The sequence below is a fragment of the Crocuta crocuta genome, unplaced genomic scaffold (genome assembly GCF_008692635.1).
Source record: "Crocuta crocuta isolate KB4526 unplaced genomic scaffold, BGI_CrCroc_1.0 scaffold228, whole genome shotgun sequence".
Taxonomy (NCBI): Eukaryota; Metazoa; Chordata; class Mammalia; order Carnivora; family Hyaenidae; genus Crocuta; species Crocuta crocuta.
This window is the reverse complement of record NW_027532820.1, coordinates 2,271,920-2,288,588: the sequence shown is the minus strand read 5'-3', so window position 1 is coordinate 2,288,588 and position 16,669 is coordinate 2,271,920. Positions and strand designations below refer to the sequence as shown.

The 16,669-nt window shown below is 46.4% G+C and overlaps 1 protein-coding gene across 1 annotated transcript in view; it reads right to left on the bottom strand.

The window, feature by feature from the left end:
* HIPK2 (homeodomain interacting protein kinase 2) overlaps positions 1-16,669 on the bottom strand; it is a 116,960-nt gene that overhangs the window by 18,934 nt on the left and 81,357 nt on the right. Inside the window, exons 7-11 of the mRNA XM_077781078.1 lie at positions 16,280-16,406; positions 15,213-15,334; positions 7,536-7,678; positions 4,401-4,580; positions 1,192-1,473 (exon numbers count right to left, since the gene is read on the bottom strand). Coding sequence (XP_077637204.1) covers positions 1,192-1,473; positions 4,401-4,580; positions 7,536-7,678; positions 15,213-15,334; positions 16,280-16,406 — 854 coding nt within the window. The remainder of the gene's footprint in view (positions 1-1,191; positions 1,474-4,400; positions 4,581-7,535; positions 7,679-15,212; positions 15,335-16,279; positions 16,407-16,669) is intronic.

Below are 16,669 nucleotides of genomic sequence, written 5' to 3'. Positions count from 1 at the left end.
CCCCCGAAGTGCTCTACTCTCTTCTGAGGCACACTGCAGACCAGGCTGAGACGTTAAGAAGGGAAAGAGGATACTGGAATGAGACATATACTCGCTCTATCATGAGACCGAAAGCAAAATACTGAGTTCATTATGAAGACAGGAAGGGGATGGCCTGGGCAGGAATAGCTATAGTAAGAATGTTTTAATTAGCCTATCTGTACGTTTGGTAATGATCTCAAGTGTGGGAATTTATTATTTAATCAAGACGATTGGGGATTACTAATTAGTGACATTGTTTCCAATCAGGAATGAATAACTGGGGCCTCATTGTGAACGTGAAGCTCCGCATCAGGTGGCGGTGCACGTGCTGACCAGCAGCGCCGGGCTGGGCGGTGACAGGCCTCCCTTCCTCAACTCCTGGTCCCAGGGGGAGAGGCCAGCGGGTGGGAGTCGGGGTTGTGAGCCTTTCCGATCTACAAGGCCCGGAGGCCCCTGGGGGTGCAGAAGACCAGGGGACTGACTGTTCCAGGGGGGCTAGTTCCCGGGGCTCATCAGGCAGCCCAAGTACAAACCGCACTCTGCTGAAGTCTGGTTGGAAAATTCAGAAAAAGCAGCTTTGGTGCCAGGGTTAATAGTCTTGCAAATATAATAAATACTCCTTTCCCCTTCCCAGGAAGCATACAGAGACTAAAATGAGTTCTTACTACTTTGGAATAAACAGTAATGCTCTCTGGGTGAAGAGCCAACTGGCAGCTTGAAAGATTGGGTTAATCAGACACAGAGAAATTTCTGATTAATTGGACAATTATTTCGAATTCTGAGAGAGCCAAGGCGATGCTAGAGAAATATCCTGACCAACTGGGAATAAATTCAACAGCCCAAGGCAGAGATGTTTAAGCTTACACAGGAGTTGAAATACACTGGCATTGTGCACACAATTGGTCTCAAGTCCCCCAACGTATAGGGACCGTAACTATTTTTCACAACCAAAGGGATTCAGAATTCTTTTGGCGTTGAACAATTAGGGAAAATCTGTTTGATATTCCCTTGAAATCACTTCAGGATTCTAGGACACGGCAAGGCCAAACCTGAGGGGCCAGGAGCGAGAGCTCCTCACATCTGATGATGGACCGCGTGGGGCCCTGGCGCCCGGCGCGCCCCCTGCCCTGCCCTGCCCTTCCTGCGCGTCTGAAGGCGGCACCGCCTCACCTGGTGGGCGCGTGCTTCTGTTCCTCCTCCTCGTCCGTGTCGCTGCTGATGGTGATGACGCTGACCGTGGGGCTGGGGGTGTCGGGAATGACAATCGTCTGGCGCTGCCGCTCCCTGGTGGTGCTGGACGCCCCGTCGCCCCACCCGCACGTGACGGAGGAGCTGCAGGCGGGACTGCTGTGCACCAGGGCGCAGCGGGGCGGCGTGTTCTCCTTGACGCGCTTGGACCGCTGAGGGGAGCTGATGGCCTGCGAGGAGGACACCTCACAGGTGGAGACGTTCCTGTAACGACAAAGCCACGCACGCTCACGGGGGAAGGTCAGGCCCAGCGGCTCCTCCCGAGGAGGTCCGGAAACACCGGCTCTGCCCAGATCTCCATTGAAAAGTTGGAGGCTCGGGGCACTCAGGTGTCTTCTGTAATTGCAACAGCGGCTGCCTCTTCAGCTCGCTCTCTCGGTTACTTGCTACCCAGATGGCCTCCTCGGGGCTCTGGTTGGGTGCCGTGTGCCTGTTCCCAAAAGGACAAAGGGATCATCCCAGGCTTTAAGGAGAGGGAGATGGCCTCTCAAGGACCGGGCTGGTCTGTGGGCGCAGGTGCAGGGCCCGGGGCCTCAGGGCTGTCTGCTCCCCTGCAGCCCGGTCTTCAGGGTCAAGGCCTGGCTTCCTGAGCTCCATCTGGTCATTCTCTGGTGTCCTTGCTAACGGCTGTTCTGTCGCTCATGAAACGACAACACTCATGTCTTTCGACACCAGAGCCTCATAGCAAGTTTACCAGTCTGTTTGAACTGTAACAAAAGACTGGGCAAAATGCAAGAGGAAAAGGTGTGATTAAATAGGGTAGGGACCTTTTAATCTTGAGTTTTTGATCGACTTGAAATTCCTTATCAAATTAGCAAATGTGGTTTCTGGTAACTTTGGAGGAAAAATACCTTACCTTTCCCCTTCCCTACTGACCTCTGCTGATCCTGGTCGTATTTGTGCAGTGAGAGGCCAAAGAAACTTTTTAAGACCCTGCTAAGTCCTTAGAGGTTCTAGCACCTTCTAGCTAAAAGGCAGGAAGACGAAAATAATTCTGTAGGTGTATATGTGTATTTAATTTTCTGTCTAGCTGGTGTCAGATATGTTGCTTGTTCCTTTCCGGAGGCGGGCACTAAGTTTTACTGATAAGATTGGTCCACTGTTTGTAGTTAGCATAAACCTATACATTTGTTACTGCTACCATGTTACAATTTTGAGATTATGTTTTCACTACTCCAGCAGTTAAAATATCTCTACTTGGCACTGTGGAAAGAAAAGGGAGCCTGGCTACACCGCCCAACAAGGGAGAGCCTTCTGTTTTGCCTAAGGCATTGGTCTTAAAATTAGGCAAATACAAAACTTTCAGTATAATTATATCGATATTGAGATGCACGGGCAATAAGCCTTTAGAAAGCCAGCTGGCTGGTGAGCTGGTGACAGGGAGGGACTTATCAACAGGCTGGGAGGCTAAAGAGTTCTTACTGCCCCTGCTCGACAAGGTGAGTCATGAGGATGCTGAGATCAGCACAGGGTCAGACTGGTATTCCGCGTGACCACCCCCACGGCTGGGCATGACAGAGCAAAGGATTGAGATGGTGGCCTCCGTTGCCACCCAGTCTAATAATGACATGGGTGTACTGTCACGGGGCTGCGGTAGATCTGAGATGGATTTCCGTGGGTTGTCAGAAACACCCAAATAAGGAATCTTGAAGAATGACAACTCAAAGGAAGTCAGCTCTTGGGTTAACCTTCAAAGGTGAATAAAAAAAAGGCAGGCCTAATTTCTGGTCCCTGGTTGAATGAGGAAGTAGAAAACCAAAATTCACTAGGCATTTTATGTATTGGACTTATTTCTCTTGATTAACCTATTCCAGAGAAGTAAGTGCCTCCAAAAGCAGTGTCGCTGGAGAAAGATATAGAAGCAATTCTGCAGCCACACAATTTTGATCGTATATATAGTTTTTAACTTGGAGAGTTCTTGTTATTTTTTTTTAAGTCAAGTTTATTGAGGTATAATTTACATACAGTAGAGGTCACCCTGTGGGAGTTTTGACAAATGTACATGTTGCCTCTGCTAATCCAGAGAACTGTTTCATCACCCTGAGAAGTTCCCTCACGCTCCTTCCCTGTCAATCCCCTCCTCACCTGCCCAGTAGTCTCTGGCAACGCCTGATCTAGTTTTGCCTTTCCAAAATGCCATATAAATGGCATCACGCGGTATGTGGCCTTTACTCTGCCTTGATTTTTAAGAGTTAATTGAGATGAGGCTGAATCGAAAGGGAATGAGTAAGCTCATTCTGCTGGCAATGTCTAGGATGAACCAAAATTATTGGTTATATTTCAGGAAACAGCTAAATGAGTTACATTTGACCTTAGGTCCTAAAGAAAGCACATTTTGGGGGCGCTTGGGTGGCTCGGTCAGTTCAGCGTCCAACTCTTGGTTTTGGCTCCGATCATGATCTCAGTTTGAGAGCTAGAGCCCAGCGTCCAGCTCCGTGCTGACAGTGTCGAGCCTGCTTGGTATTCTGTCTTTCCCTCTCTCTCTGGCCCTCCCCTGCTTGCTCTGTCAATCTCTCAAAAAATAAATTAAAAAAAAAAATTCAAAGAAAGCTCATTTCTCTATTTTTTTTAAAACCATAAAACCATTATTATGATTTCCAAAGTGTGACTTCAGAGGTGAGTCTGAGTATTTTATACGGAAGTGGAAGGGCACAGAACGGCTCAAGACCCAGGCACTGAACACTGTAATTCCAGGCCACCTCCCCGGGGGTGCAGGCAGCGCAGGGAAGAGAAGCCACAGGTAAGTGCCGCCTTCAATCTCTAGCGCTATCCATGGGGTAAAGCATAGTCTGCCAGCCACTCCCCATCGCATGCCTGGGATTCAGAGCATATGCTGATATTCCTGAAGGCTAAGAGTTTCTTTAACTTACAGGTGTGCCTGGGTGGCTCAGTCGGTTAAGCGCCCGTCTTCTGGTTTTGGTTTAGATCATGGTATCCCAGTTTGAGCTTCAAGCCCCACAATGGGCTCTGCACCCAGTGTGGTGCCTGCTTGGGATTTTCTCTCCCTCTCTCTGCCCCTCCCCTAGGCATGCTCTCTCACTTAAAATAGGTTTAAAGAAAAAAGATAAAGACTTGCTTTAACTTCCAGTCTTCTGATGTTTCTCGCCTCAAGGGCGCCTCTCACCACCTACCTCGCAGAGGACTGGTGCTGCTTACTCTTCCGGGAGGAGGTGGTGCTGGTTGGCTGCTGCCGCATCACGTGGGCCACGCCTACATTTAAGGGCTGGGCTGCTGGAAGGGTCACATGACCAGTCAATAGCGCCGGCTGCTGCATGATGGGATTGTAATGGCTGCCGTGAGCGTGCGTGTTCCTGAATGCGAGAGGGGAGAAACAAGGCTCTTTACTGGTTTTATAAATATGGAGCTTCTTTTTAAGATAAAGCTTCCTCCCCAGTTAAAAACCAAATTAAAACTAAAAGCTGGTTCTCACTAGCTCACGGGGTTGTTGAAGAGATGAGCTCATCAGGTAAGTCTCCCAGTGCGGTGAAGTTTAAGTGCTGTTCTGAAGGAGTGGGCGACAACACAATTTGTTGGTGCGTGAGAAGGAGGTCGTTTCGAGTGGGAAGACTTGCCAAGTTGCAAGTTCAGCCTAAGTTCTGGGGAGAGGAGATAAATAGCCCCTCTACCGTTTAAAGTCCCTAAATAGGTGATTGCCCTGTGCGTTTTATTTTAGAATTTACCAGTGCCTTTAATGGGTTATTGCACTCTGAGGTTGGCTATACCATTTTATAAATGAGGAACTGTGGTTTCTGTTAAAACAACGTTGGAGACGAGGAGTTGTATAGGTTTCTGCTGTTTGGAAGTGTTAACATTCTTTTGAATTCTTTCCGGGGCCAGCACAGTGCTCAGGCATGTAGCAGCTGATCAATTAATTACATGCTTGCTGAATGAACAATTAGATTAACTGAAGGTTGACAAGATGTGAATGGAACTTGGTACTAAGTCAGAGTTAATAAGAGACAGCTATTCGTAGAAGTACTGCTGGCAGCTATTATCCTGAAAGTCGGTTCTCTTTGAAAGTGCTTATGATCTGCGTGTATGGAGCTCAAAGCGTTGTTTTCCCACCGAAATATTAAAAGTGGTGATTAATCCAGAGACTTGCCCGTCAAAGCCCGTTTATCACACAATAAAGTTAAAAGTTAAAGGAGACTTCATTTGAATTTTAAAAATATTACAAAATTCATCTTTGCAACTTGGGGAAAAGGATGAATAAGGAAAAGAAAAGAAGTAGACAGGTACTTGTGTAGAGATTTTCATAGAGTCTTGGACATTTACATTTAGAAACTGACATTATGGCTTCTTTTACTGGTTGTTGCTACTTCTTCTAGGGACATGGCATTCTTTTTCCTTTGATACAAGCCTAGCATCAGCCCCTCTCTCTTTGGTTTATTGGCCATGACTGTGGGTGTTCTTTGGCCCACACACAAAATGGAGAAGAGATTGAAAGGAGTGTTGTCTGTAAGTGTTCTCTGTGGTAACCAGGTAATAGCTGAGGAGGAAGGAGGAATGAGAAAATCTGTATGAGTGAGTGAGTTTTGCTGAAATTAAATGAGCTATAAATGCTGAAAGACAAAGGAAAAAAGTAGCACAGCTTATGTGTGGTCTTTTAGGAGAAAAGGGGGTGAGAAAAAAACCCAACTGGTCAAATAGCTTTCCACTTGGTCGCTGTTCCTAATGAGCTGGAGAGGGAAGGCAGGCTCACTGAGCGTGAACCAGCATGAATGGGGGAAGGGAAGATCACAGATTTATTTACTGCCTGTCGTGTACCAGGTGCTAGTATAATACGTGTGAAATACAGGTCAAGTGCTTTGTAGTTTATCTTCATTTAACCCCCCCACAGCAGCTCTAGGAGGTAGTCATTATTATCCCCACTTTCCTGAGGAAGAAACTGAGGCTCATAAAGGCTAGGTAACTTGCCCCGGGTCACGCAGAACCAGAATTGAGCCCACTTTTACCTTGTATGAAAGTGCCTCCAATGAGTGGGGGTGGACTTGGGGTGTTGGCAGTGGGAAGTGAGTGGGGCTGCAGGAAAGAGCCTGTGTCCTCTCTTTTTTGTCCCAGTCAGAAAATTAAAATGGAAGAAAACAGGAAGCTTCATTTGACACCTGACCTGGGCTTCTGTCTCCACACGTCTTTTGTTTTACTGAGAGCTCTTCATTCACAGTAGCCTTTTAGATCCAAAGAGGAATTGCGAGGTGGCTCTATGGTCGGTATGGAGACCGTCAGAAGGTGGAGGGATGCCCGGATGTTTGGGCTGCACGACAGAGCCCCGAGGGCCTTGGGAAGCTGAACAACCCGGGACTGGCACTGGTGGGGGCAGCGCCGTGGTGCTGGGGTGGAGGGGGTGGGGAGCACAAGGAGACGTGGAAAGTGGCCATGAGAACAAGGGGACAAGGTGCTGGTGAGGAAGTCAGTGCGTAGGATGGGTGGGGTTCTGGAAACAGACACAGGGCTCTGGTGTGCTGGTGGCTGTCAGCTGCGTGTCTCTGGGGGCTGTGGAAAATGGACTTTGATTCATCAGCTGTGACTATTAACTGAAAAGACACATTGCGCAAACATGCCAGAGTTTTCCATTCTGTCAAGCTTTCCCCTGAGAGGTCAGGTACAACTCCAGTGTGCCCATGTCTCAAAACACCCTGAGAACACTTTCTAGAATTGCGTAGGGGCCTCAGGGACTCTCTTCTGCGTTCTTTCACTGCTGACACCTCTTTGTTTTCTGGGAGTGGAATTCAATTCTGAGAAACAAACCAAGAATCACCCAGAGGCAGGTCCCTGAATCACACTGGCGACCAAATGATGTAACTGATTTTGGGATCGAAAAGGACAAGTGATCATAAAGTAATGAAGCTGGTTTTCTTATGTCCTGGTAGGTTTATTTAAAACTTCACCCTCAAGGGGCGCCTGGGTGGCTCAGTCGGTTGAGCGTCCGACTTTGCCTCAGGTCATGATCTCATGGTTTGTGTGTTTGAGCCCCGCATCGGGCTCTGTGCTGACAGCTCAGAGCCTGCAGCCTGTTTCGGATTCTCTGTCTCCCTCTCTCTCTGACCCTCCCCTGCTCATGCTGACTCTCTCTCAGAAATAAATAAAAAAATAAAAATAAATAAAACTTCACCCTCATTACACTGTAGTTGTATTCCACCGAATCCTCTGTTTAATTTCAAAAGTTCCCTAGAAACCAGACAGTTCACAAGGCAGGCCCGCCCGGCGGCTCTCGGGTGAGCAGCGGACGTGCTTCCTGTCCCAGACACGCCTGCTTTCCCGCTTACCTCCAGTCGGCCAACTGCTGGGTGCCTGCCATGGTCTCGGGGATCACAGTCGCGTGCTGCACCGACGTGTGGGTGGCCACTCCGGCCAGCTGCTGCCATGCGGGGGGTAGCAGGATTTGCTGGGTCCCACTTGGCCAGGCCTGCTGCAGAACACAGGACACGTGCCAGCAACATGTTCGTTAATCACGGAACCAGTCTGCACGAAGCAGGCCCTTATTCTGTGCCCTGGGTTGTGCGGGACCCTGTAACGGGCGTGCAAGTGGAGTGGTCTTCGGCCTCAAAAACTAAGTTAAGGGGAGATAAAATTCGCATCCGTGAACTACCTAGAAGATGTTAAGTACTGGGCAAGGAGTCGTATGGAAGGGATTTATTCGTGTGGAAGAATGATTTTTTTATACTCTGCTCTAAGAACAGTGCTCAAAGTTTCTGAAAGTTCACATATTGATTCGTTCTGGCACACAAGAGACAGAGATAGCTGAATTAGACCATACAAGGGTGACTTTTTGCCCTCAAGAAGCTTTCCATCTAATATCCTTTAACATTTTGGCTTTTGTTTTTTAGAGTCTAGACCTCCAACTTGTGTTATCTTCTGAATCTAAGTAAACATAATTCTTTATTTTTAATTTAAAGATTTATTTAATTTAAAGAGAGAGAGAGAGAGAGTGTGTGCACAAGTGCGGGAGAGGGGCAGAGGGAGAGGGAGCGTGAATCTTAAGCAGGCTCCATGCTTGATCCCATGACCCTGGGGTCATGACCACCGCCGAAATCAAGAGTCAGATGCTCAGCTGACTGAACCACCCAGGCACCGCTAAGTTAACATAATTCTGAGATCACCAAATGTCCGGTACGCGCCCATATCTGAGAGCAAGTCAGTGAGCATGAAATAAAATTCTTAGCTGGGCCTGTATGTAAGCTTAACTGAGAATTACCTTGACCCCTCAAAGCAAAAATGAGATATAGTTAGAGGGTCATAGCTTGGTTCAACATGAATATTAAGCTTTTTCTAAGAAGTCTAAAATCAACTGTCCTGATTTTCTTTAAAAGGCTCACTGCGGTGGGGGTGGGGGGTCGGGTGTATGTGGTGTTCTCTGCTTTCTATACTCTCAGTCACTCCTGCTTGCCTTTGGTTATTAAGTCATTCAGACTGAACATAGCCGTCCATAGTTGGACACTTAAAGGAACACCACTAAGGTAAAAAACTTCTCGGGCAGGTCAAGAATTTAAAGATTTAGATCTTAGTTATAGCTCATTCTTTCCACTGGGCTGGATATCGCTAACATTGGGTGATTTGTGGAATATAGTACTCCACCAACTGTACCTTTAAAAAAAAATTTTTTTTAATGTTTATTTATTTTGAGAGAGAGAAGGACAGAATGCAAGTGGGAGAGGGGCAGAGAGAGAAGGAGACACACAATCGGAAGCAGGCTCCAGGCTCTGAGCTGTCAGCACAGAGCCTGATGCAGGGCTCAAGCTCATGGACCGCGAGATCATGACCTGACCTGAAGTCAGATGCTTAACCGACTGAGCCACCCAGGTGACCCGCTTTTTTTTTTTTTTTCTTTTAATTGCATCTTTATTATGTGTGTTTTGGCTCACATGTACAAACAAACACTTTTGGAAATGAATCACAAACTTGAGTCAAAGCGTTATAAAAGGTGATGTGTATAAGAATGATAAAAGCACATTTTAGATCTGAGTGGATGGTTCACCTGGTCCATCTGTCTGATGGGTCATATGAGGCCCAGTGAGATCTCATACCTTTTCTACATTGCCTGTTTGTTTACTTATCTGTTCTGATACAGGCAAAAAGCTTAGGGACAACAGTTCATACAGTAAGTGCTTAATAAATGTTTGCTGGTAAAATAAAAGAGGGAGAGCTCATGATTGTGTGTGTGCTGTGGGGGCAGGGTGGGTTAGGGGGCTAAGTCTTCAACTGTCAAGGTAGGAAGTCCAGTGATAACCAAAATGGAAATATCAGTAAAAAGCAGGTTAAGCACGTTATTTAGAAATTTGGGAGTTAAATAACAAAACAAGAGTTGGGGGGCTTGTGTGGCTCAGACTCAGCGTCTGACACTTGGTTTCAGCTCAGGGCATGATCTCACAGTTCGTGAGTTCAAGCCCCACATCGGGCTCTGCACTGACAATGCAGAGCCTGCTTGGGATTCTCTCTCCCTCTCTTTCTGCCCCTCCTGCACACACACTCTCTCTCTCCCCCTCTCAAAATAAATAAATAAACTTTAAAAACAAACAAAAGAGTTTAAAAATTATTTTGGGGAAGTGGAAACTGGGGATGGGATAGAGCGGGAGACTACTATTTTCTAATAAGTTTGTGGACTCATTTAACGTTAAAAATTAGGTATATGTATTATTTTGAAAAAATGTTAAACTCAAATATAACTTCCCTAAAGTTATATAGCTGGTAAGTGGCGGGACAGGCAGTGAAATTCCAGAGCCCACGCTCTCACCAGCGTTCTAGCTCACTTTATGCTGAGGATACTCAGAAATGACGGCTCTATTCAGGATCAGGGCTGGTGGTAAATGCATAAAAGTCACATGAAAGAGTGTTCCTTACTCATTAACAATCCAGGCACCAAGCAAGACAGAAGCAGACAGCAAGACAGAATGGCTGGAGACACTGGTGGCTGAAAATGTTTCCAGGAGAGGCAGTGAATGAGAAGCATTCAAGTTTTGTAATTTGGATAGTTGCAAAAGTTCCAGCCAACTGCTTGTCCTCAGGGAAACATTCAAAAGGATTCAGGTGCTAGGGCCAGAAGCATGCATAGACCTCCTTCGAAAGGCTGGGGTCTACAAGGACCTCCACATCTTGGGGCGCTCTGAATTTCTGTTCCAGCCTTGCTAGGCCAAGGGGGTTTTGGGTCTTGCCACTCAAAAAGTGAGTTAAATTCAATACTGTGTCAGTCAAGAGCTGAATTTTCCATCTCTCTGCCTTTACTCATTTATCCACAATCTGATGGTGGTCAAGGTGCGAGCGCAGGCCTGAGGCATGGGGTGACAGAGGGGACAGCCCCCTGTGGGCAGTACTGGCAAGGATGTCCGTAAAGATCACTCCCGCATCCCGGAAATAAGAGGGTGTGATTTTACTCTGGCCTTCCAGGCACACATGCTTGGGGCACCCCCGGAAACACTGCTTCCCTTTGAAGGACGTGGTGCGGCTGGAAGGTGGGGAGGAAAAGGCAAAGCAAACAGAACAAAAGACTCCATCCCTAAACCTTCACAAATAAAAACCTGAAAAGGTTTAAATATTTGTAAAAAGAATGATGCCCACTTTTTGGTTTACGTTTAAAGTTCAGAATAATATTTGGGGTGCCTCTGCCTGATCCCTAGAAGTTTACCCAGAGAAACAGGAAGGCGCTAGTTTAAATGTTTGGTTATTGCTCTTTTATAGGCACCACATTAGTTTTATAAGTTGGCTTACTTTGGTCTTTAGAAGGGACTATTTAAAAATTTTTTTTAATGTTTTATTTCTGAGAGAGAGAGAGACACACACACAGCATTAGCAAGGGAGGGTCAGAGAGAGCGGGAGATACAGAATCCGAAACAGGCTCCAGGCTCTGAGCTAGCTGTCAGCACAGAGCCTGATGTGGGGCTTGAACCCACAAACCGTGAGATCATGACCTGAGCCGAAGTCGGACGCTTAACCGACTGAGCCACCCAGGCGCCCCTGAGGGGACTATTTAAAAATACCTAAGAGAGAGCTCTACCCTTACACTAACACACTGGCATAGGTTAAGTGACAAACAGAGAAAGAAAAAGCAACCAACAGGCAGAAAGACACAACGTGATCCTGGAGAGAGCACAGCGTTGTTTTCACCTAATACAAGAAATCTTTGCACGTGGAGGCTCACTGGTGTACCGTGTCCTTTTTAATGGCTATGTGGCGTTCCATTTTGTGCACCCATCCATTTATTTAACAGATCTCCTACTGACGGACATTCAGACTGCTTCCAGCAGTTCCGTTATAAACACTGTCGTAACTAAAATCTTTGCACGTGTAATTTTTATTCCCTCTCCTGATTACAGCTTTGGGTTAAGTCCGCTTGGAGATTTATAACACTCCAGGGACTCTTTTTCAAGTGGGCAGAAAGATAAGCTGTTCCCTGCTATGATTAAAGGACAAACAAATTCAGAAATGCTGAGCCTGTTGGTTTTCACCAAACTGAACAACGGAGAAAGCCTAGGTTAGCTAAGAAGAATGCTAATTATTGTTTCAGAAATGATTTCTGGCTTACGAGGGTTAAGTGTGCCAATGAGAAAAGATCTGCAAGTACATGTGAGTTCTACAGGTTTGTGCCCACAGAGGAGGAGCTCCGGGGGACTGGTCTGGGTTTTTGCCACTCAGATAAAGTGCGAAGAAGTTATGCTGCCCCTGGAGTGAGCCTATGGTTCCTTCTCTTGATCGTTCTTGGCCTTTTCCAAACTCCCTACTATGAAACTGTGCGAGGGAAAGGAAGCCATGAGGACCAGTGAGGGAGGGAAGAAAAGACTTGCTTTAAATATAGGAGATTCTCCGCGTATAAATTTTCAGCAACAAAATTTGGTGTGCCACCGGAAGCTGGTGTTAGTGGTCACTGTGGAGCCAACGGGCACTTAAGAACAGAGATGAAGAAGGGTTAATATCAACCGTAAATGAGGTATTCCAGGAAACAGAAGAAGAGGTTAATACTATCCAGCACCTTTTATGAGGTGGGGGGTAACCTTGATGCTCAAATTAGATAAGGATTCTATAAGAAAGAGAAATTATATGCTGTTTCTTACATCTGAACATAGAAGTAAGAACACTAACTACAGTATTTATAAACAACCCCATATTGGAAAGCATGCAAGCATATCAAGTGCACACAATTAAAGCTCATCTCCAAAATACAAGGATAGTTTAACATTAAAAACCTATTAATGTAAACTGTCACATTAACAGATTCATGAGCAAAAAACACACATATTTTAATGGATCTAGAATGAACGTGTGACCTAACTCAATATTCATTAAAAAAATTAGCGAGCTTGGGAAAGCTGTCTCTATCAAATATTGATAGCAGACCAAATATGGCAAACAGAAGAATTTCCTGTAAAGTCAGGGACTGATTAAGGATGTCCAGTGTCAACCCTGTTATTGATCACTGTTTGGGGTGCTGGCCGCATGGTGGCATAAGGAGTGTAAAGGAAGAAACAAAGCTAGTAGGACAGTCCACAGAAAGAGTCCTAGGGAAGTCACAGAAACAATCAGAATTAATCAGAGCTTAGGATGGCCAGATAACAAACTCAGTAGACGGAAATCAGCTTTAGTCCTATAAACCAAAACCAAATAATTGGACAATAAAATCAATAAAATTATTAGTAGCAGCAAACCCTGTAAAATATTTAGGAAATGTTCTAACAAAAGAAAACTTTAATGAAAAGAGGAAAAGATAACATATACAGTTACCCTGTGTTGGTGTATGTCAGCTTTTCCTAAAGTACATATAGATTTGACCCAAGTCCAGTAAGTATACATCAGGGTTTTTTGTTTTTGAAAAGACAGCTGCTAAAAAAAAAAAAATAAAGATAAGACAATTGCTAACTGCTGTGTGACTTTGAGCCAGTGACTCATTTGTTTGTAGCAGTGATGTTTGTTTGTTTATTTATTTTTAATATTTTTATTTCTGAGAGAGATAGAGAGGCAGTGTGAGCAGGGGAGGGTCAGAGAGAGAGGGAGACAAAGAATCCAAAGCAGGCTCCAGGCTCTGAGCTAGCTGTCAGAATAGAGCCTGACACAGGGCTTGAACCCATGAACCGTGAACTCATGACCTGGGCTGAAGTCGGACGCTTAACCAACTGAGCCACCCAGGTGCCCCGTAACAGTGATGTTTAGAGTCATATGAAAAGTGAAGGGACAAAGACAGATAAGGGAACTTTGAAAAATGAAATGGGAACAGGGCTTTCCCTACCAGACAGCAAGACGTGTTAGTTATCACAGTTAAGACGGCAGGATGAGGAAGGCCAGTGGAAAAGAGAGCCCAAACAAGCCTGTGCAGTTCTACTACATTAAAATTAAAACCAAAAACTTCTTATCTTTAAAGTAAGATTTAAAAAAATTTTTTTTAACTTTCCTTTATTTTTGAGAGACAGACAGAGCAAGCAGGGAGGGGCAGAGAGAGAGGGAGACACAGAATCTGAAGCAGGCTTAAGGCTCTGAGCTGTCAGTGCAGAGCCTGATGCGGGGCTTGAACCCACAAACTGTGAGATCATGACCTGATCTGAAGTCAGACGCTTAATTGACTGAGCAACTCAGGTGCCCCTTTAAAATAGGATTTTTAAATGTTAATTTATTTTTGAGGGGGGGTGGATATGAGCGGGGTGGGCAGAGGATCCGAAGTGGGCTCCACTCTGATAGCAGCAAACCCGATGTAGGGTTTGAACTCATGAACCATGACCTGAGCTGAAGTCAGACAGTCAGCCAGCTGAGCCACCCAGGCACTCTCAAAACTTTTTTAAAATAGTTTGTTTATTTTGAGAGAGAGAGAGTGCGCACATGTGTAAGCAGGGGAGGGGCAGAGAGAGAGAGAATCCCAAACAGGCTCCGTGCTGTCAGTGCAGAGCCCAACGTGGGGTTTGAACTCACGAACCGTGAGGTCACAACCTGAGCTGAAACCAAGGGTCAGATGCTTAACCGACTGAGCCACCCAGGTGCCCCCAAACCAAAAACATCTTTTCAACAAAAGATACCATAAGTCCAGCGTCTGTAGGAACACTCTGAGAAATGGCTTTGGGAACCTACCCTATTTAAAAATAAATGTGCTTCTAAACCAACCACAATTAGGTTAAGCTGTCCTAGAGGCCCAGCAATAGAAATGACAGTATGGGAGCCGTGTGGCACGGGGGTTAAATACAGAGGCCAGCATCCGACCTCCAGAGTCCGCGTCCTGGTTCTGGCATCTAATCGCCGGAGGACTGTAAGCCAGTGATTGTGCCTGCTCCCCGTATTTGTCAACTGGAGACAAATCCCTTACTTACTGTGCTGTTGTGGGGATTAAATCAATTAACAAAGTGTCTGGCATAATGATGATGTTTTTTTCAAGTGCCCTTAAGGATGGATTACTGTTATCACGGCATCCCTACGTTACCTTAAACTTCCACAACGCTTTACACACTTCCAACCACTTTCACCTCTTGTGCTCTCCCTCTACCATCGGAGTGCCTACGTGAACAGATAAGGAAGGTTCCAGCTCACAGCTTCTGTGATCCTGGTTTTTCAACTCCTTACAAAATAAGGAGATAAATCTCCAAGGCTCCTTTTGGCTCTAAAGAAAAAAGTCATTTCTATTTTGTAAGAAAGAAATTCAAGGCAAAGAAATGTTAACTGACTTGCCTTAGGTCACACAGTTATTAGCAGAGTTAGGATTAAAACCTATGTCTTCCATATTAATTTGCATTATAAAGCTACAATAGTCATAATAATTTCCCTAGACTCTCCCTGTGTCTAAATTCCTTCTCGGAATTATAAGCAAGGTACATAGAAAGGTGATTCACCGAGGGATCATTCAGAATATTACTGGTATCTTCTAATGAGTCGAAGCACCTCACTCATTGCCACGGAGGGAATTAGCGGAGATATATCTCTTTTGGGAACAACACTGACGCGGATAATGGCAATACCAGTAATAACAAAGAAAGAATTACCTGGGCCAGCAGACCTGGTTGGATCTGAAGGGGCTGTGCTCCTGGGGCCTGAGTGACGATGGGAACCGCATTCTCCATTCGCACGGAGTAGCCAGCGTGCTTAGAGGGAGAGGCCTGCAGCCCTGTTCCGGACGGTGGCAAGAGAGAGAGGGGTTGTTGAGTGGTCGGAGATGGCTGGACGCCGAGAACCTTCCTAGCCAGCCGTGTCCGCTCCCATCTCCTTCGCACCAGTCCCCGCCAGGTATCGCCTGGTCCTTTGCAAGTGTCTCCTTTAGTTTCTAACTTAAAAGATTTGAAAGCCACAAAAACCAACTAGGGATGTTTTCAGAGATGAGGAGGTCAAATTAAGGAGTCTGTAAAGCCAAAAGTGGAACGGTTAGGCCAACGAATTACACCACAAAGACAGCTTCTGCCATGGAAATCCACGTGTGTTTGTCAAAGCCAAGGGTGTCAGGGGACAGCCCGTGAGTCCACTGGAGTCCCTCTGCCTGGAACTAAGCACCACACACAGCTCACACCACAGGGTGCCTGTCATACTTGGGAACAGATACTTGGCTTTCTGTATACACTGAAGCCTCGTACACAGTCAACCCTGGCTGGCTTCTTAGAACTTTCAGGACAAGAGTGTTGGGGTGCATGGCTAAAGAATCATTTGGGGAACAGGCGTGGGAGATCCTTTTTGGATAGATTCGTATTCTTCTTGAGAACTGGGCCCAGCTGGCTGTCAGAGAGGGGCAAGCCCTGAGGATATTTCACTGGAGGGAATGTAAGCTGACATCAGCCTCACAATAAGGGGCAAACAACGTGGGTATTTACAGACAGCTGGCCTGGACGGAAACACCAGCAGGTGGGGAGAAAAACAACTTGATGCTGAGGCAGAAGTCCTATTGTTTCGAGGCCAGGGTCGGAGAGGGGCCCTCAAGTTCACTGAGGCCGCGCGCTCTTGGAAATGAAGAGGGCCTTAGCCTTGGTCCAAGGAGGTGGGCGTGACGGAAAGGCGCAGGTGACGGCGCCGCAGAGGTGGAACGGGAAGAAGCAGGCGAGGGGCCGGGTCTGCGCAGCCTTACCTTGGAAGCCGGGTGGACACACGATGAGCGCTTGCTGGAAGGGGTCAGGCCGGGCACAGATCTGGGCCGTTCCCGTCTGCAGGGGCAGGCTCCGCTGGGCCACTGCAGCCATGGACGCCGCTGAGGGCTGGTAGAGTGCAGATTGGTAGTTTAGTATGGAGACTTCGGGATTGGCTAAGGAAATAGTGGCACTGGTGGAGGTGGGAGCCTAAAGGAATGACGGGGATTGAACAAAAATAAACAAAAATAAAAAATGAGGGACGTGTGGCATGTTGGGAGACGCGAGTCTAAATCAAATAAATGAACTCAAAGAGGAGTAAATAAACGAAAACCAAGAGCCAAAAAGCAAAAACAGAGTGGGGAGGGTGGAAACACGGTGGGGGGCTCAGG